The sequence below is a fragment of the Amphiura filiformis genome, chromosome 1, assembly GCF_039555335.1.
Source record: "Amphiura filiformis chromosome 1, Afil_fr2py, whole genome shotgun sequence".
In the NCBI taxonomy this organism is placed as follows: domain Eukaryota; kingdom Metazoa; phylum Echinodermata; class Ophiuroidea; order Amphilepidida; family Amphiuridae; genus Amphiura; species Amphiura filiformis.
In genome coordinates, this window is record NC_092628.1 from 37,466,208 (window position 1) to 37,487,824 (window position 21,617).

The 21,617-nt window shown below is 37.8% G+C and overlaps 2 protein-coding genes across 2 annotated transcripts in view; both read right to left on the reverse strand.

The window, feature by feature from the left end:
- The window catches only part of LOC140146591 (signal peptidase complex subunit 3-like), a 177,475-nt gene that overhangs the window by 15,722 nt on the left and 140,136 nt on the right, over positions 1-21,617 (reverse strand). The window contains exon 2 of the mRNA XM_072168463.1: positions 2,094-2,275. Coding sequence (XP_072024564.1) covers positions 2,094-2,236 — 143 coding nt within the window. The 5' untranslated portion in view covers positions 2,237-2,275. The remainder of the gene's footprint in view (positions 1-2,093; positions 2,276-21,617) is intronic.
- LOC140146549 (small ubiquitin-related modifier 2-A-like) lies at positions 8,850-21,382 on the reverse strand. Its single transcript, XM_072168427.1, has 5 exons — positions 21,240-21,382; positions 15,878-15,931; positions 14,928-15,005; positions 14,009-14,080; positions 8,850-12,991 (listed from the first exon to the last, which is right to left on the reverse strand). Exons 1-5 carry the CDS (start codon positions 21,264-21,266, stop codon positions 12,926-12,928), a joined length of 297 nt encoding a protein of 98 aa, XP_072024528.1. The 5' UTR covers positions 21,267-21,382; the 3' UTR covers positions 8,850-12,925.

Here is a 21,617-nt window from a genome sequence, read left to right on the forward strand (position 1 = left end):
GAATGTGTATAATTAATATTGGGAAATCCCAAGATTGCAGCAATGTTGTAAAAATGTGATTGAGGTAATGGTTTATTAATAGATGATGGGATTTTTTGCATGAGTACTGATATAAAAAGCTGGAGGCTTTTGTTGGGACTTGACAGAATGTCATGTGAGATTGAAAACTCCACATGTGTGTGATGGTCCTCGTGCTGCAAAAAAGAAGTACATTTTAACCAGTTTATATAGCCAATAATTGAGCTAATTTTAATACAGCAACGAAGAAGACAGCGAGCACACAAAAGTGCTCTTCCTCATCAAAGGATTAAAAGTTCTTCTGTCAAATTGCTGGAGTTTGCTGGGTTTGTGAAGGCCACGCATCTGTCAAGAAACAGTGGAGCTGTGTTAAAGAAACCGGTTCCCTGGAAAAAGAGTGATTGGTGAAAGAAACACCATTTTTGGAGAAAGCAGCGCAAGGAGATATATTTGAGGAGAAAGCAGCGCAAGGAGATATATTTGAGGAGAAAGCAGCGCAAGGAGATATATTTGTGGAGATAACAGCGCAAAGGAGATTGGAGAAAGCATCATTTTCGTATGAGGATTTTATACGCAAGGATTTATAAGCGCAAGTGTACACTGGACTTCGCAGGACAAGCGAATAAGGATATATTACATCAGTCGTCCAGAACATTGCAAGAACTCTAGGATCACCAACAAGAAGACAGCTGGTTAAGTAGTCATAGAGTAAAACTGTCATTGTGTGATTTTATTGTATATGCGATAGTGTTATTATATGTACCAATCATACTCTGTTTTCAATTAAAGACTTAGATTTTGTTAGCTTAAATAAACAGTGTATTTGTGTTGTGCATTCGTGTGAGTTCGGGTAAAAGGTGATTTTGGCCTTGAGTCAAGTACGACTCGTAACACACTGTTGTGCAGAACTATCTCATTTTGGAAAATGGATCTCATTTTGAAAATCATCTCAAATTGAATAGAATTGAGACCCAATTTGAGAATGAATTTGAGTACCAATATGAGATCCATAATCACCCAATTGGTGCTTAATACATTGGTGCTACCAAATGTTTGTCATTTCATGGTCAAAGAAGCTGGGGATCATCAAAATTGTATTTTTTACAGAGCAAGGCCTAATTACTCCAATTTAATAGCTGAAGTAGTATTGGGAATTTTTTGCTTGCAGATCAGGTTTCTCTGCCAAGAAGACAAGGTCAATTATACTATGAAACATATCTTATTATTGATACTGAATGATACATACTTCAGATGTACATATCCCACTTTAAATATCAGGGTTTTGCTTCAGTTTTCACTGCATGAATTATTTCCACATTATAGCTGTTTTTCTTTTAATTTTTTGTAGCAAGCAACCTGAAACCAACTATCCTCCTGGCATTTATAAGTCCTTTGTTACTGATTGAGTTTGCAATTTTCCAAGCGATTTTATGAGTATTCAGATTTTAAGTTTGTGAGATATTCTGATGTTTTGAATAATTTGAAAAACATTCTCTTAATTTCTTTTTGCTTTCGAAAGGAACAAGAAAAACATTTTTAGATCAACTTTACCATATGGTCACCTTGTTTATAAATACTCAAAAGACCATGAACAGCAATTAAACCCATACTTGACCATGAGAAGTCTAGAGGCTGGTTCCATACAGTACCATACTTCATCTACTATAATAATAGCAACTTAACACCCAATAAAACCTAATTGGGTGGATTATATCTCAATTTGTCACTCAAATTGGATCTCATATTGGATCTCAAATTGCTTCTCAAATCTATTCAATTTGAGACGATTACAAATATGAGATCCATTTTCCAAAATGAGATACTTTTGAATATCAGTGTACTTCGACCCGGCCTTGGGCTTGGCTTAGCCTTGCCCTTGGGATTCACAATGACACAGCTCACAGTCCAACGCCTTAACCGCTAGGCCACGCTCTCCCCTCCCACACTTTCTTTACTCAAGGGCTTTAATTTGATATATGATATGATGCGGTTTGAATTCACCTTTCAGATACATGTCATGATGCATGGATGTAGATCTACAAATTTCTGACATTTTTAATTTTAAGCTTACTTACACCAGATGTTTGCTTGTGTCGATGTGCACATTTGTTATATTGTCCTTGAATGCAGTCGTCAAGAAACAACCAAATGTTAGAACTGCAAGTACGCTCAATGTAAAAGCGAATATTGTATTCGCTCGAGATAAAACAGTATTCATTTTGATGATAAACAGCTACATAAATTTCATGTACAAATTGAATACCTACAAATTCAATCAGCGCATTGTCGCTTGATGTTAATATTCCAGTAAAATATTTCCTAAATGAATATTAATCAATGACGTCATTTACATTCGGACGGATCAGGCTGTAAGCAGGCAAAGTGCATATGAATATTAATGTTGACGTCATATTGTTGATTTTCATCAAATGTTTCAATCATTTGGAATATAAGCATCATTTGAGAAGAAAACACACGTTTCATTAGCTTTCATGAACTCGTCCCCTACGAAAATCGCCCCAAACAAAAGTTGTCTCTTGTTTTACCATGTCTGGTGGCCGAGGTGGTGGGAGGAGGGGCGCACTTCAATATGAAATTCATTGAAATACCTGATTGAAATCACAATGCTCCTTCGCTTTAGTACGGTATCATTGATAATTTAGGAGCCCGGGGATGGGGCAGGGGCCACAAGGAACTGAGAGGGGGGACGTGGGAGGGGGTGTTGAAGCTCAATAGGGGCCTATATAAAATGAGCCATGCAGCTGTGGGGGAACAGGGTAGGGGAAGGTGGGGCATAACGGACCCCCGGGGCAAAACGGACCCAACGGAAAAATAGGCCTTGGCAATACTGCCGTCTATGCAAATTATATTGAGGAACACAAGTATGGCCACACAGATTTACAACAAAAATTTGATCTGAAACAATCTACTGACATCCGAGCAAGATCGAGTCAAAAATTACAACCTGTCTGACGTAAGATATGTAGATGTTTAATGCGCGGAAATTTTACTTCATTAATATCGGATTCCCAAATAATTGTGTATATTGTAAACACTAAGGTACTAGCTTTGAGCTGTATGAACTGCATGGCCTATATGCTACAATGTATTATGCATGCAACCTATTCCTAAAAAATCAGGTATGGGGCAAAAAGGAACCCTAGTGTGGGGCATAACGGAACAGGGTTCCGTTTTGCCCCAGGCGTTTTGCCCCACAGATGGGTTCCGTTTTGCCCCAATTGGACATAATACGTATTCACTCAAGGAAATGTAGGCGTTATCTAGGGGCCTACTCGAGCATGGTAAACACTTCGCTGAAACATAGGCATATTAAACTAGGCCTACAGATAGAATTAATGATTAAAAGTTAACTTACTCCACAGAGATGGGTAGGCCTACTTAATATTTCTTTCTAATCAAATATTGGTCATACATATTATAGGCCTACTAGGTCTATAAGAAGTTAACCACTCACTCCACAGAGATGGTAGGCCCACTTAATATTGTAACTGAATATAGGCCTACATATAACTAGGCCTAGGGCCTACCGATGGAACTACTGATATAAGTTTACACCCAGGGTGCCGTTTTGCCCCATAGGGGGTTTCCGTTTTGCCCCGATAGTGGGGCAAAACGGATTTATTTTTTTTAAAATTTTTCTTCATTTTTCTAAAAATTGTAAGGTTCAAGTTATATTGGTTAATGGTATATTAAAGGTAAATACAAACTTCAACTGAACATATACTTTTTACAGTCATATTACTTATGGTGACGTCACAGAGCATCCTCGAAGTTAAGTGTTCCGTTATGCCCCACCTTCCCCTAATTGAAATGGTGCCAAATGGGGGTCACAGTTTTTGGTTGGTCAAAAGCACGGTGGCGCGCGCCGATTGTGAATTTCAAGGGGGGCAAAATTGGCAAATTGTACGCAAAAAGTGGAAATTTATGCGATTTTGGGGTTTTTTGCCTCAAAAGTGGGGGCAAGAAAAATATTTGGGGGAGGCAAATGCCCCCCTTGCCCCCCTCCCAGCCCCCCCGTAGCGCCGCCACTGGTCAAAAGGAGGTGGGGGCAATTTTTGGCTTTTAGGCCTAGGCCCTACATGGCACATTATTTAGTGGTGGTGCAAATAAGGCCCCGGGGAGGTGAATTACCCGGGGGGGTTCTTCTTGGTTGAAGGTATACGGGGATGTGCCACGGTTTTGGGGTACCTTTTCAGCAATTTTGGTATATCGATGGGTGGGTTATCAGCGGAGACCAATGCGCCCAATTGGGCGCATTTTGGAAAAATTGCACTTAAAGCGCCCAATTATGGCAAATTTGGGTGCTTTTTCTTGAAAATTGGTATACTGATGGGTAGCAAAAACAGCAAAAAGTAGGTATAGAGAAAGTCAGCATCCGAAAGTCTGCGTGGCACACCCCCGTACAAAATTTTTCGAAGAACCCCCCCCGGGTGAATTATAGGGGCAAAGATTTTTTTTTTGCAGGCCAAAAATGGGGCAAGCATTTTTTGGTAGGTCAAAAAGAGGGTCAATTGATTTTTGGCAGGCGATTTTTTGGCACAGATATTTTGGGCACCGTTTCTATTATGCCCTAAAAGGTGTAGGAAATTAGGAACACATTTAAATATGCAAAATTCCCTACTCGCTGCGCTCACATTATGTGATAAGACAATTTAAGGTTTTAAATTGGGGTTCCCCTAATTCTTAGTGTGTAAAGGGGGGGGGGCAAAATTTTTTTGGCACATCAAAAAGGGAGGGGGGGCAAATGTTTTTGGCACGTCAAAAAGGGGGCGGCAAAGATTTTTGGCAAATAACTTGACTCCAGGAACTTAACACTACAATAGGAAAACCGGGGTGGGGATATCCATATCACGGGGATACAGGGTTGTTCACAAAGCAAGGAAATCTTTCAACCTCCTATGCCCGCCAAAACATCTTTGCCTCCCCCTTGCACATGCTAAATTTTTGGGATCCCAATTTGCAAACCTTTTAATAGTCTAGATATATGTTGAAAGAAAATGTACATATTAAAAGCGTTTCCGTACTGTTTTCATAAGCCTTTTTTAGAGCATTTTATTTAAAAGGCGCCCCATGAATGTGTACCAAAAATCACTCCCCACGGCTGGCCAAAATTGCCCCCCCCTTCGGCTTGCCAAAAATTATTGCCCCCCCATTTCACCCTCCCACAAAGGCTCATAATTATTGCACAGCCCCTTACATATTTGCAAATTTTGGCGAACCCAAATCTTATCATAATGCGAGGACAGCAAGCCGCAAATTTTGCATATTTGAGCATGTTCCTAACGTTTTCCTACACCTTTTTAGGCATAATTATATATAAAAAAAGCTGCCCAAAACATATGTGCCAAAAATCGCTTCCGCCTGCGCCTCCCCTTTTCCGGTTGATAAAAATGCTTTTTATCTTGCCAAAAAATCTTGCCCCCCTCCCCATAATTCAGCACCCCTTAGGCTTCATCACTTTTCCAAAGTGACCCATATTTAGGCACTCCTGGGAGGGGGTTCTCACCTGTGGAGATGTGTGGATGGGACTCTAAAAAGTTTTGATGACTGAAAACAGACCCAAAATTATACAACTTTTTGTACTGAAAAACTTGGTACTTTTTTGAAAAAAATTATGAAAAATACCCTTTCTTAAACCAAATTTTCATGAAATTGAGAGCCATCAATAAACCAAAATGACTGAAATATATACACCCAGTCTAAAAAGTAAATGGCTGAAAACGTACCCTGAATCTGCCGCATATCCCCGCACACTCATTTCTACTAAGAACCCTACGTGCAATCCTCCATGTACTAAACCTTTTGAGATCAGTGCTATATTGAAAGGCATGGAGTCAGCAAGCCATGGGGGAATATAATCATCCTGCTGACCCACTATTAAAATGACTTCGCAAGACAAATGTGCGAGCGAAAAATGTGCAATTTTAATGCTAAAATGGACCACTACGAACAACTGTGCACGAATAGTTGGGGCAAACAAAGATGCACCACTTAGCTATGCCACTTATTGGGAGGATAGAGGTTGGTGTAAATTCTGTGAAGAGTGCCTGAAAACGTACATGAGAGTTCTATTAAGTCTTATTAGTTTCTCCTGCAATTTGCTGGTTTAGTAAAATGTATGGTTTACAGAAAAAAATCCTATTTTATCAAATTACCCATTAACTCTTTATGTGACCCTATTTTATCAGGCAAAAGTCAGAAATTTTTTTAATTGAGTGAACTACCATTATCAACTTGCTCAGTACCTACACTTACCGACATTGAATCCCCAGGTCTCTTGAATACCGGTACTTGGTTTTATGTCCATTTTCTGATGTTTTTATTAGGTTTTTTTACTCCTCTCACTTTTTGCCTATATCTCAGTTTTATTATTGCTGACTTAAGCCTGATTGGATCAGATCTGGTCACACTATACAGCTCAACTGATCGTACTTTTCCTACATTCGACCTTGCATGATTTTTGAGTTGACACAGTCATGAAAATAACTATAGATACTTGACAGACCATTAGTAGCCCAGTTCTGAACCTTTTCATTGATCATTCATAATAGGTATCTGATGGATCAGTGAAGATAAGAAGGGATTATAATATATCCGTAACCTTGATATTATAGTACATCTCGAGGAAAAAGTGCAATGGACATGTTTTCATTTTATGTTTCAAATATCCCGCAAGATGAAAATTGAGTATTTAACCCAAAATGGAAAATGGAACAATTTATTGGAAATCTGTTTAACAGATTTTTTTGACATCTTTTTCTGCACTGTATTATACCTAAATTAAGAAATTTTATAAATATTCAAAGAAAATATAGGTCATGAAAAAATTTTTTGATTTTTACACATTTTGGGGCAAAAAAGGAAAAATAAGCAAAAATATCAAAATCTGTTTAACAGCTTCATTCATCAAGTCATAACAAATGGCCTACATGCTTAATTTTTAATAAAATATTGAAATTGTGAAAAATATAGGTATTTATTGATTTTCATGTTTTTTCTTGCAAATATGCTAATAATATGCAAATTATGAAATTGCAAAATAAAGTTTCTACATAGCATACATCTTTCAAGTGTGATGTTCAAAATGACAGACATCCAAAAGAGATTCGATTAAATGTAAAGGTGTAGTAACAATTTTGGCATGGACTGTCTGGTCAGGAAAAGTACGGTAATTTGAGCTGTACTACCATTTCTTTCAACTTGCACACACAAGCACACAGAGTAAATCAAAATTGGAAGGCATTTTTAACTTCAATATATTTACTGTTTCTACACATTATAAAAAGAACATAAATTTCACATGAGTCTAGTCTACACTAACTTTCTACAACATCTACTTAAGTTATTATCAACAGGAGTTTCAGCAAGGTCCAAGATAATGAAGAATCAACTAGATTGAAACACTATCCAAGCCATTCAGCATCAGTATTGATAAAGCCTACCTTTCATTGTAAGCATACACACAAACATTAGCCTATTGTCAAGACTTTGTTGAGGAATTGACAACTTTATTCCATAAGCTGTATAATCCCCGTCTTGAATCTTGATACTAGGCTTATGATTACATGAAGGTTATAGGTCTACCATAAAAGTTCAGTAAATAAAATCAATTTCATACCAATGAATTGAGAATGGCTTGAAAGGATTCATGCTTGCACCCCTGATGGTACATTATAATGTTACAACTATAATACATAAAGCATGTTATGGCCTGTGTTAGATGACACCAACATCACATAATACATATTTACTTGCCCAATCATTTGGCATTTTTATACTCTTTGTTCACTGGGCTGCAACAATGATTTAACATTAAAACATGCTTTATTTTGTTATTAAGCTGAAGCATACATGTATGTATGTTAGCCATGACATTTTGATGGAATAGAATCATCTGCTATAACTAGCCAGGTGCATAACCCACCCATATGACTCAAAAATGAGCGTTTATTAACGTTTCGACAGTATTTTTGTGGGACATGAGAGCACCTCAGACCTATCGAATTGCATTCTGAATACTGAAGCATGTCTTTCTGATATCAAATAATTTATAATATAATACAAATTTTATGACAAATTATAAAAATTTGATATTTTTCAAATTTTGATATATAACAGTCCTCGAAGTAAATTATATAAATCTAATGATATATTCTTAAAGTGTATGTAGCAGGGGAAAAAAATCCATATCTTCAATACGAAAGGTCAAAATTTTCAATTGATCGTAGGCTTTTCATCCTACCTACATACACTTTAAGTATAAATCATCAGATTTATAAAGTTTACTTCAAGTACTGTTAAATATCAAAATATCAATTTTAATGATTTGCCATAAAATGTGTATTAAATTGCTAATTTCAAAAAATCAAAATTATTTGATATCAGAATGACATTCTTCAGTATTCAGAATACAATTTGATATGTCTGATGTGCTCTAATGTGCTCTAATGTCCCAAAATAAATACTGTCCAAACGTTCATACCCCATCCCTTAATATTTATCTTGGAATTTTTAAAGTATGGTGTCAATTCAAAGCTAGCATTACAGGGCAGATATTGAATATACTCAATATTTGAAAATGGAATTTATTGGCTTTTGCATGTGAACTCTTCAGTTACATGACACCCAGTGATTAGCATGGAACACTTTTTATAATTGGCCCCCAGAATATATTAATAAGAGAATATAAATATGGCCCAGAACCAGGGGTTTTCAGCATCTGAGACAAAGCAAATCTCAAGTTGTGACCCAGGACCAGTACCAAACACTGGAATACTGAGTTTTGTTGTTCAGGCCAGAACAAACCTATGTGCAGCTGGGCCAGATTTAAGTAACCCAACTGTGTTTTCCTTGCATACAATCATATACATTAGTTTATTTACAGTTTAATATACAAGTGTAGATCAACATAACTGATAAGCGTATATTAGAATGAAATTGTTCAATATAGATATTGTTCTCATTTTAAATACATACAAGTTGCAAAAACTGAAGCAATATAGAAAATAACACACTGTAATCATGTTAGCATGCTACCTTATCACATGCCTTTATCATGCTACCTTATTACATGCCATCAATTAAGCATGACACTGCATGTCCACAACTTCAGGATTCTGAAGGGTTGTATTAACTCTCCAAGGTTCAAGATCAAGGACTGTGTTTACAGGGTCATGGGGCCCATTCACTAACTCAAGGTTCAAGATCAAGGACCGTGTTTACACGGTTCTGGGATCCAATGCCCCTTGCTTTCTGGTTCTACACAACACAGACTCCTGAAAATTACTTGAAATCGTATTTGGTCCAAGGACAACCCCTTCAGTTAGTTCTAGTTTTCCAACAATTTCAGTTGTCAGCACTATGCCTGCACAGGACATGGGCTCTGACAAAGAGTCCGCAATTCAAGTAAAGGGAGAAAGAAATGTGAGGAAAAAAGGGAAAATGAGAGAAATAAACAAAAATTACAGCTACAGAATTGTTGTTTTTGATTAACTTGGTAATAAAATGATTATCAAACAAATATTATGAGTTGAAATTAATAAACTAAACATATTGTGGCCAGAATGCAAGACCATTGTCATCATTTTACAAAGCAGCATGATAGTGTTTGACTTGGTGGTCAATATTAGGCTCAGTCAATATTTGTTATAGAACTATTTAAGGTATTTGACAAATTATTATGTTAAAAGCTGATAATTAAGGATATTTGTAGTTTTGTACAAAGGAAAGTGCATGTTGTGATGAATGCCAGATTATTGACAGTGCCATTTTCAATGGTCTTGCATTCCCAAAGAAGTTAACTGTGTATGCAAGACTGTTGTAAGTGGAAAACACAATTTAATTTATTCTTTTGCAACATAATGTTATAGAATTATGCTCGTTGCTTAAAATCAAGCGCATTGACCGTATCAGTAATGCCAAGACCTGCAATTTCCAACATCGAGCCTCTCAGTCATCAATTGTGTATGGTCACAACAACTATAATTCCTAGGACACATTCTCAGGATGTCAGAAGAAGAACCCTGCAGAAGATACACCCTGTATAAACCACAGAGACCAGGTCAACAGAGAACATCATACCTGTCTTGTACTTGGAAGATACTAGGAGGTGCAGATAACCTATCTCAACCAGATGCCAGTTTCCTTGGCTTCAAATCATCCTGCTCCACAGCCGAACAATGATGATGATGATGCGTGTTAACTACATGCACAAATGCTCGATCCCTAATGGCATTTTCATTTGATAAATTGTGAAATAAATAATAATTCAATTGATAAAACTGGATACTTATATTTTCCACTGTAATAAAATCAAGCAAATGCCAAGAAAAAACAAAAAGAAAATGTTGTATGTGCACACATTGAACTTGTCACTACATTTTATAGAATGCAAGACCACCAAGTGTCACTTACGAAAGAGTTGCATTCCACAACATGGGATATGGGAATGCCAGACTGTTGTAAGTGACATTTATTTATTTATCTTAATAAATTACTACAGATCTGAACTCAAATTGTATCTTTAAATGTGTCAATTTCACCAAAAAGTCACTTCAGCTGTCTTGCATCCTGCCAACGATATATTCTGACCATGGTAAAAGTAAATACTGTAAGATGGTCTGACAATACTTCAGAATGACAACGGGTTATTCCATCTGATAATCCACACTTCCCCTGTGGAATATTTAGCTTACATCCTCCACAGAGGGAGTATGGGTTTCAAATAGAATAGACAATTGGGCAACTTTCTTTGAAATACTTACTCCAATTACAGAATATATAGATAATGCCATATACAAGGGGAGTATGACCGTCAATTTCATTTACTGCCTCTGTGGAAGACTTCTTTCACAGGGATATGGCAGGGGTATGGTATATAGCCCAATCTTGGGGAATATAATTTGAGAAGGAAACACCTTATAATTACCATAAGATTTCTCCTATGTAGACTAAATATTGTGTTTAGAGAGTCAGCACATCTGAATACAAAATATTTTGGTGGGAAAAAATAAACAAAATCCAAATGTTTCCCCTTATTCTGTAAAATTTAAAACAGACTGCCACTTAAAGTGCAATGGTCCCTGCAGCTTAGTTTGCAGACAGCGAATGGAAGCAATTCATGTGTGTGATATTTGAAGTGACTACATACTTTCTTAGTCATCTTCCTATAACACTATCAGGTCTCAAAATAGTCTCTGTAAAACTATTAGTCAAGGCCAATGAGTTCCTAAAATGGCTACTTTTTATAGAATCTGTCCACAATATAGTCCTCATAATCAAAGAAATATTCTGAGCTCTGAACAGTTTTCATGGCAATAATTGTTATATTACCTGGTCCACATCCAGGGACCAGCACTTTATAGTCAACAGTCATGATGGTTACAATGAATAATACATAATGTTAAACTACCCTACTGTGGTTACTTATAAAATATCAAAATATGAAATATATGACAACAAAACATAAAAAAAAGACTTTACACAAAGCATGAACATACACTTTCCTCATTGTGTGTTTTTGATCTCAACTCAAAAACCATTCAGCATTAATCATTTTAAAGGGGCCCACCCACATTTACTTATAAAAATGATTATTATAACTTTTCGCACATAAATTTGAAGCTTGGAAAGAAGAAAGCCTTGTTAACAGATGGGCCACGTGATTAACTAAAGCCTCAAAAGTGAAAGATTAATTATCCGATACCAGTAAAATACAGCTGCTTTTTAAGTTAAAAAAGACTTGCTTCTTAAAACTGAAGAGCAATTTCAGTTGTTATGCAGAAGATATCTTACACTTCCCACAATGCATTTCTTTCCTGTTTTGATTTTCTATTCACTGCAGCATGGTTCGGAAGTGACAAGAAATACCTCAATTGCAAGATCTGGATTGAGCTCTGTTCATTGAGGTATTTTTTGTTACTATCATCTCATGCTGCAATAAATAGCAAATCAGTAGAGGGGAGAAAAGTATTGTGGGAAATGTATCTCTTCTGTTTGGCATGGTTCTGAGTTAATTTCATATATTTTTGGAAATAGAGCAGTACAACTGTAAGCATGGGGCTATTCCAGTTGAAACACATACATTACACCCCCTATGGAAGCACCTGTGTGGGAGACTAAGGGTATGTCTTCCATACGGGGTGTATGGATTTCAAGTGGAATAGCCAACTATAAACTTAACATGTGATAATCCATATCCACTTGTGCACATCAATTTTGCTATGTCTTATACGATCTAGAAAACAAATGTACCTGGCATCAAATCAGTTTGGAATGGTTTGATATGGTCGATTTGAATTTTACAACAAATCAAACCCGTTTTTAGATTTTATGATATATTATCTAAACCCTGAACTGTTATATTTGGTAATTGTCTTGCTAAGTAAGATGGTTCAAATTCTAAGATGATTTGGTACCAGGTACTGAATGTCAATGATTCATCAGGAACTTGCACTGAATTTAACACAGTGGGAGTCCCAATATAAACACCACGCTTGCAACAGCTTAGTGTGTTCATTTACAAACATGTCATATCAAAAGGTTCAGGCTGGCAATGCAGGCTACATACAAACAGAATTTACTAAGAAATAATTATGTAGCCACTTCAGTACCTTCAAAAGTTTAACTGGAGTTTTACAAACAAGCCATTGTTGTAAAGCTTTGTTCCTTCAATACTGTTGAAACCTCTTTGGGACCAAAGAGAACCTTTTGACACAACTAATCACATTTTGAACTTGGTTGTCTGTTCACTGGGCTCCCTGCACAGGTGAGCGCCTAAATATCTGTCATACAAGTCAGTCTCAGTGTCTCTTATGATTTCAGTCTGAATATCAAAATTGAAGTGCACGAATCAGACACCTTTAATCTTCCTACATATGTTTACTCTTCATCTCCTCCATCCTCCAGTTTGTTGCTGGAATACTTCTATAACATCATCATCTTCCATCTCAAGCTGAGGACAACAAATAGAACAAGAAATATCACATTTCAATTCTATGATAAAATGGGATTAAGGGAACAAACCAAAAGATCGATGACATCACATAAACAAAACTAGTTTCGCTTAGGGGGGAGGGGGGTAAAATACTAGATTATGTTTGTACAAAAACATCGGTCTGAAGAATGTGCCATTATTATTATTATGTCAAAATTTTCAAAATTTCATTATTATGTTTCTGGCAGGGAGGGAGGGGGTCGGCTGAGAAACGAAACTAGTTACGTTTATAGGACGTCATCGATGTTTTGGTTTGTTCCATAATGTGGATCAGCTTTTTGCCAAACCGGTACAGTGGACATATATATACAGACCTAAAATAGACTCATAGGGCACCTCCTGAGGTGGCTTTAAGTTATGAGTGTCAACGTCCAGTATACAAGGGCTTATGTCCGCTGTTACATGAAGAGAATTTTAGTAACCAAAGACACGGTGGCTCAGTGGTTACGGCCTTGGACTCATAATCTGAGAGCTCGCTCGACGTGCGTGGGTTTGAGTCCCCGTCCCACCACCGTGTTGCGCCCTTGGGTAAGGTGCTTTGCCTCGCTTGCCTCACCCCACCCAGGTGCAATGGGAAGCTGTTAGGGGTAGTCACAGTCGTTGTACTGATGAATCCTGCGCCAGTTGTAGGCTGCAAACGTGGTTCCGACATATTCTAATGACGGCGGAATAAATGTAAAGCGCTTTGAGGCTGTTTACGGCATAAAGCGCTATATAAATATCTACATTTATTTTATTTTAACAGGAAAAGTCCAAGTAGGATGGCCCTTGCTAACACCAGTGTGCACACTTACACAAAAATGCTGCTCCACTGATAAGATGTAAACTTGTTGTCTGCAACACATTACTACATCATTTTATGTTTTCCACAATTAATTTGGGGTGTCTTGGGAAACTAGACAACCACTCATTTCAAATGCTGCTCATTACTACTTCATATCCATTTAAACCTTGCCTTTTGATTAGCACACCTACCTTATCTGGAGTGTCTTTCTCACCAATATTTGTTCCATCAAACATGAATCGTATAGCTGCTAACCTCAAGCCCTGTGTGATGACAAAAGAGAGATACTGTATCAATGGGGATTCAGATTACAAAACTAGCAACAATAGATAAAGATATAGGTGTTTCAATACAACAAATAAATAAATGAATGAACGCATACATGTATGTGACCCGCTCAGACAAAACCAAGAACAAGTTGCATTTTTGACATTTCATGATTTGAATACAAATGTAAACACAGGACAATAAGCTTCAAAATGATACCAAAATTATATACAAAGCATCAATACTTTTAAAGATATGGATAATTTTGTAAATGAAACCTTCATATTTTTGCAACATTGCTAGTCTAAGTAATGTGCTAATTAGTTTCCTGCCTTACACAGGATTGAATAGGGATTATCATACTAGTTCAACTGTCAATTATTAAATAATCCTCTTTGTAATGAAAGTCCACTCAGTCCCAAGGTCAAATACCATGAAAATAAGAATTCCAAATTTTTTTTTATGGGAATGTCATATTTAAAGGCCTATAACTCAAAAACATGTCTGGCGACTTGTTCTGGGTTTTGTTGGAGCTGGTCACAGATACACACGTGTAGAAGGGCAATTTGTCCATATACTGGCAATGCGACCGCGTAAGTGCATTGATTCGAGTCTACCACTTAAAATATCCAACACAGTACTCTCAACTTGAGATGAGACACAGTATAGTCATATTTTTAGCATTAAAATTTAACAGTGTAGACCTAAAAGTTACAATATCAATTTTATTTAATGTCAAGATATGCTATTCACTCCAAAAAGTGAATACTGACTGACATACCATTCCACCATTTAAAAATGGACATACCTAAACTCAGTGCTGTATACCAGTAAGGAACTAACCTGTTTATCAGCATATGCAGACATGAGTTTTCTCAATGGGGTCTGTCTTTTGATTTTGAACACAACTTCTGAGCCATCCTGTAACAAACATGATACATGAGAAAAAGAAATCTTAACCTGAGCTGGATTGACTTTTTAACAATTTAATTTGATTTGTTCTGCTCTGTTTTGACAACCATGGGTAATTAGCCCAAGAAAGCCTGTTATGGAGCTTATTTCTGTTGGGGTGCATTTGAACACCAGGACGGGTTGGGAACAATCAGGGATAAACACCCTATTCTTCTCAAAACTGACTGTGAGCCACGTACATAGTATAGCGGTGGAGGCATAAAAATTAGCGTTGTATTTTTCTGGAATCGGGAGTAGTACTTAGATGGTGATGAATATCCAAACAACACCAGGACGGATTGAGAACGGGACAGTCACAGATTGGCTCCCTGTAGACATGACAGACAGCTATAAACTAAGGGTGAAATTTAACCGGTGACAGTCATTGTTCCAAGCCCGTCAGTCCCATAATGTGGCCCGCTGAGGATAAAAATCATTGAACAGGTGATGATTTTGGTCCCAAAATGTCCCTCCTCCACATGTCGTACAAAAGTTAACATAAAATACTACCTGGTATCTGGGAAAAAGCAAGCTCATTTTAGCAAACAATGTTGACATATGAAGGACAAAACTAAGCTTTAAAATCAGTTTCAGGGCAAAAGAATTTGGGATGAGCAAGGGTGCTTCACCAACTTATTTTCTCAAATAGCCCCTCCCTGTTAAATGATCAACACTCAATGGACAGCCCTGGGCGATTTTTATGACCCCATAAAAATATTCTTTGAGCTTTGCAAATTCAACATAGCTTGTGAGTATATTCCAATAGCTGTTTTGTACACAATATGGCCAATTATTCACTACCAAATGCAAGCACCGTTTGTACAGCCTGGATTCATCCTTACCTGACTTTGCACTTTCAGATTTATATGTTCATCCTTATCAGGCTTGATGATTTCCTGCATAAAAATAACAAAAATCAAACAATAAATAATAAAAATTTCAGTTGAACGGGTCACCTCAAACAAAACTTCTTCAAAAAGTTCTGCCAATTGGAAGTTACTCATTTCATTCTCTTGTAATTTTGGTAATAATTTTTTGCTGGAAATGGTACATTTTTTCTGAGCTGAAACTTGAGTGATTCTATTCTAAACAGCTCTCCTTGAAGGCTCCAGAATAGTTCTATTTAATGCTCTCAGGGACTTCAAATTCCAAAAGGCAGTCCCTGTCTTAAGGGGTGGGGTATGAACGTTTGGACAGTATTTTTTGTTGGACATGAGAGCACATCAGACATATCGAATTGCATTCTGAACACGAAGAATGTCCTTCTGATTAAGGCCGATGTCGACAGGTCCTCTGTCGGAATCCTGTCGACAAAGTGAATTATGTCAACATATCGACAACTTCGTCCATGGCCACATAGTGCTCAGGCAATGGCCCAGTAAAACTTTGTCAGGCAAGCTCATTTTCACTCAAAATATTGGCCATTTCCAATGCATTTTTAACAAAATGCAATGCTAAATCTTATCTTTTACCTACTATTTCGCCAACTTTTCATGTTATTTGCCTTCAGGGGTCATACTTTTGGCAGTATTTTGCCTTGTTTTCCGGTGTAAATTGTACACATTATCGCTACCGGCTCGCTATGAAGACGGCCATCTTGGTTTTTGCTGAAATTGCAGACGGTGTTTCTAGATATATTTAGGTTAAATTTTTTTAAATATTCCTAATGATGTACTAAAATTATGAAAAAAAAAAGTCCTGGTATTTTTTCGGAACCCAAATGTATGTCGACACACTGTCGACGTCAAGATACTGAAATATGTCGACATCAAAAAACAGTGCCGACACCGGCCCTACTTCTGATATCAAATAATTTTGATTTTTATACACATGAAATGGCAAATGATTAAAAATTGATATTTTTGATATTTAACAGTCCTTGAATAAATCTAATGATATGTACTTAAATGTATGTGGATAAAAAGCCAACGATCAATTGAAAATGTTGACCTTCCGTATTAAAGATATGGATTTTTTTTCCCCAAAACACCAAAAACTTTTAGGTCTTTTTGGGAAAAAAATGTATATATCTCCAATATGAAAGGTCAAAGTTTTCAATTGATCGTCGGCTTTTCATCCCAGCTACTTACACTTAAAGTACATATCATTATATTTATAAAGTTTACTTCAAGGACTGTTAAATATCAAAATCAAATTTGAATAATTTGTCATAAAATTTGTATCATATCGCCAATCTAAAAAAATCAAAATTATTTGATATCAGAGGACATTCTTCGTATACAGAATGCAATTTCGATATGTCTGATGTGCTCTCATGTCCCACAAAAAATACTGTCCAAACGTTCATACCCACCCCTTAGTACAAGGAACTTATACAATGTACGATGTCCTCATTCTTAAACTGATACTATCTGTCCATCGTATAAGCCTGTTACTGTACGGAAAATGGTTGAAGGAATATTACACAGTCAAGAATAGGCTCAGTCATCCGCTGAATGATTCGGATCCCTCAGTCTCCCAAAACATCAAAAGTGTTGCATGTTACTTAAGACTGTCCTTTTTCACATAACGCAGACAAAGTAGGGCCTAGAAATGGTCAAATTTTGGCCAAATATATCTATGTGTGTAATCCTATGCAAGTCCACTCGTTGAATTATGAAATTGATCTGACTAGTCTTATCACAGCTCATCGTTCCTGTATGTTCATGATAGCCACATACAGTCTGGCCCGAGACTATTAACCCTAACCCTACCCGTGGATTTTTGGCTATCGGAAGGGAAAGAAGGAACGAAAAAGGAGAGAAGATGAAGAAGAAAGTCACTTGTCACCCCCAGGATTCGAACCTTGGACCCCTCGCATGCCACGCAGAAGATCCCCAGCATGTAGCTACACAGGTGACGTTGGCCCGGCCAACGATTCCCTGGTTATATATGACTTGGTCTGATTGCGTCATCAAGTCCCGTGGAATGCATGCACGCAGAGTGGTTTTAATAATGAGCTTTAGTGAGTCCTAGTTGGGTTAGGCTTAAGGAGGCATATAGGAAAAACATGCATGGTCACTAACCTTAACCTTACCCGTGGTTTTTTGGCTATCGGAAGGGAAAGAAGGAACGAAAAAGGAGAGAAGATGATGAAGAAAGTCACTTGGCACCCCCAGGATTCGAACCTTGGACCCCTCGCATGCCACGCAGAAGATCCCCAGCATGTAGAAGGTGACGTTGGCCTGGCCAACGATTCCCTGGGTATATATGACTTGGTCTGATTGCGTCATCAAGTCCCGTGGAATGCATGCACGCAGAGTGGTTTTAATAGTGAGCTTTAGTGAGTCCTAGTTGGGTTAGGGTTAAAGTTCATTAACATTCATCTTTATACAACAAGATACGGTCAAACAACGGATACAAATAAGTATACACTTGCAGTTCAGGCTTGCTGTTGAAAATAGTCTAGTGCCGCAGAGTCGTATGGGCACATATTTTTCACTGAAATTTCTCCGTAATGGAAGCTTCTGGTATGGTGTATTTCAGCTGGTGATCGTGTCTACCAAAATATTTTGCTGGTTGGATGATGTGTGGTAGTTGTATGTTGACCAGGCCATGTTGGATCTTATAGAACATGGTCAGCTGTGACGCCAGGCGCCTAGTATGGAGTTGGTCCCAGCCCAAGGTGTTGATCAGGCTAGACACAGATGTAGTTCTGCTGAAGTCTCTGAAAACAAACCGTGCTGCAGCTCGCTGAACTTGTTCAAGGCGGTTAACTACAGTGATGGTATACGGGTTACAGGCTTCAGCGGCGTAATCAAGCTGTGGGCGCACTAGCGTCAGGTAGGCTCTGGCTTTGACATCTTGGTTACATGGAGATAAGGTGCGGTGTAGTAAACCCAGGATGTGACTCGCCTTCTTGGTGATCTTACTACAGTGGTCGCTCCATCCAAGATCGTGTGAGATGGTAACACTGAGCGTGCTGGTCTACTCTCTGAAGTGGCTGTCAAAGGATGTTATATTGGAAGATGCTTGGTTTGCGCTTCTTGGTGATAGGAAGAATAGCACACTTGCCGATGTTGAACTGCATGAGCCACGTAGATGACCAGTCAGCGAGGACTTCAAGATCTCTCTGTAGGATACGATGGTCTTCGTCACTCCTTATCTCCCGGTACACAATACTGTCGTCGGCAAACAGACGCATGCTTGACTGGATCTTCTCTTGGATGTCGTTTATGTACAACAGGAACAGGGCTGGTCCAAGTACCGATCCTTGGGGTACACCTGATGTAACGTTACCCCAGCTGGAATGAGAACCGTTGACTGACACAGCTTGTAGGCCTACTCTGTTGTGCAGAAAGGAGTTTACCCATTGCAAAGTCGGACCTCTGATGCCGTAGAAGTTTAGTTTGGCGGATAATTTCATTTCATTTCATTTCATTTTATTAGTAAAAGCATCGTGGCCCTAAGGCCAAATTGAGCAATTTTTACATTAAAAGACATCAAAAATTACTAAATTACAAATACAAAATATATAAACAACAAATTTAAATTCAAATAATGCAAGATAAAAGAAGAAAAATATTGCACAATGCACATTGTATATAAAGTATAAATGGATATTGCTACATATTAAAACATCAGCATGCAGGTGTGAGTCGGTTCCAGGAGTCGGTGTGGGTGGAAAAGGAGTACACAGGTGAAGGGTGCATGAGTGCACGCATGCAGATGCACACACAATGGCATGCCAGCACACATGGTCCCTTCATCTCTGAACACATACAACACCCAACCACCACAGAAAACAGCCACTCACACCTGCACACCATACTCACACACACACTCACCCCTACCTAATTCACACCACACATATCACTGGGCTCAAAAACACCTGGTACTCCCTCGTACTCCCACTCACACATACAAATAAAGAGATCATATATAAATTATATAAATAATGACACCTGCATATACATGTAATACATCAAAACTGTTTAAAAGCACTAAAAATGGCAAGTACAAAAGGATAACTACTGATTCAATAAATTAATAAAATATGGTACTGGACTATTAGCAAACCTGGATGTTCTGACTGGAATTTTTGATATTGCACTTGAATTGCGGAGATTTCTACCATGGGCTTCAAACCTAGTGGGGGGAATGAGATGACTAGTACGAGCATTGGTTGATAGCCCTTCAGCAAATGAATGACAGAGTAATTCTCTTCTGTTAGTTAAAAAATCAAGATTGCACGAGGTAATTGCATCATCATAAGATGTATAGTTCCAACCAAGTATTGTCCTACATGCCCGTTTTTGAATTCTTTCAATATCAGCAGATTGTTTTGATGTAATACTTGAGTGCCAAACCACAGCAGCATATTCGAGAACTGGTCTAAGGTAACTTTTAAGAACAATGGTGAGCTCATCTTGAGAGAAGCCAAATTTTTTAAAGTGCTGAAGCATAAAAAGACGCCTATTGGCTCTGGTTAGCATATCATTAACCTGGGCGTCCCATTTAAGGTCATTTTGTAACCAGAGACCGAGCACTTTCGCTTTGTCAACATAAGGAAGAGGCTCATTACCAATTCTCAAATCTGTGTGTAGTGGCTCTGATCTACCAAAATTAACAAGAAGAGCCTGGCATTTGGATGGATTTAATTTAAGGCTATTGTTTTTGGTCCACTCAGTAAAATCATTCAAATCATCTTGAAGACAGCCTTTAACATTACGATGACGGTTCTCACCAAAGGTCATGTCATCAACGTATTTAGCGATGATGTGGTACTTTATCAAACGCCTTGCTAAAATCTAGCAATACTACGACAACTTGGCCACGGTTGTGGAGAGTGTAGGACCAGTCTTGGCAAGATGTTATTAGTTGTGTTACCGTTGTAATTTGTAAGTAAGTAAAGTGCAACGCTTTTGATGTTTCGGGAGACTGGGCCGGGAGGGTCGAGGGATCATAATAAAAAAATGATGGAGCCTATTCTTGACTGTGACTGTGTAATATTCCTTCACCACATTGCCGTACGGTAACAGTCTTATACGATGGACAGATAGTATCAGTTTGTGAATGAGGACATCGTATAAGTTCCTTGTATTGTATTCGCTAAAGCATGAAGCGGGCGCGCGATAAAAATAAACATTAACATGGGATCATGTAAATCATGGATCGGCGTCAACTCAACTGTGTCAGTTTTCTTTCATACGATCAGTACATTAATTTTTATCACAGTTAATCTACATGGTTGGTTCAACTTACCTTCTTTTCTTCACCTTGTTCAGACATTGTGTTTCTATGGGGTTTGACGGCAAAAATTAAGATTTAATTTGTTCTGAGGACTAAATTCACACTCACTGTCACTTGCACCACCAGGCACTTTAATTAGTCCCATTCATTCCTACAGCATACGTGAGTTATTTCCCGCTGGAAAACTCAGTTTTAATGAATGAGTGCGCATTTACTTAGGCTATACTGAAATAAAATCCCTTTAAAAAAAGCGGGACTAAATTCTTATATTCCCGATATACGTGTGCATATCTAGCAAAACTAATTAGATGACGTCAGTGATATTAAGGGGGCTGTTATAGGCAAGAAAATAATTAAAATGAGCATATAGTGTAATTTGAGTTTTGCAAC

Bases quoted from the DNA above. Each gene is read 5' to 3' on its own strand.
- LOC140146549 (XM_072168427.1), bottom strand. From the start codon at position 21,266: ATGTCTGAACAAGGTGAAGAAAAGAAG. The intron at 14,081-14,927 runs GTTAGTTCCTTA...GTCATCACACAG, and splicing joins CTGCATATGCTGATAAACAG to GGCTTGAGGTTAGCAGCTAT. The intron at 12,992-14,008 runs GTAGGTGTGCTA...TGTTGTCCTCAG, and splicing joins AGAAAGACACTCCAGATAAG to CTTGAGATGGAAGATGATGA.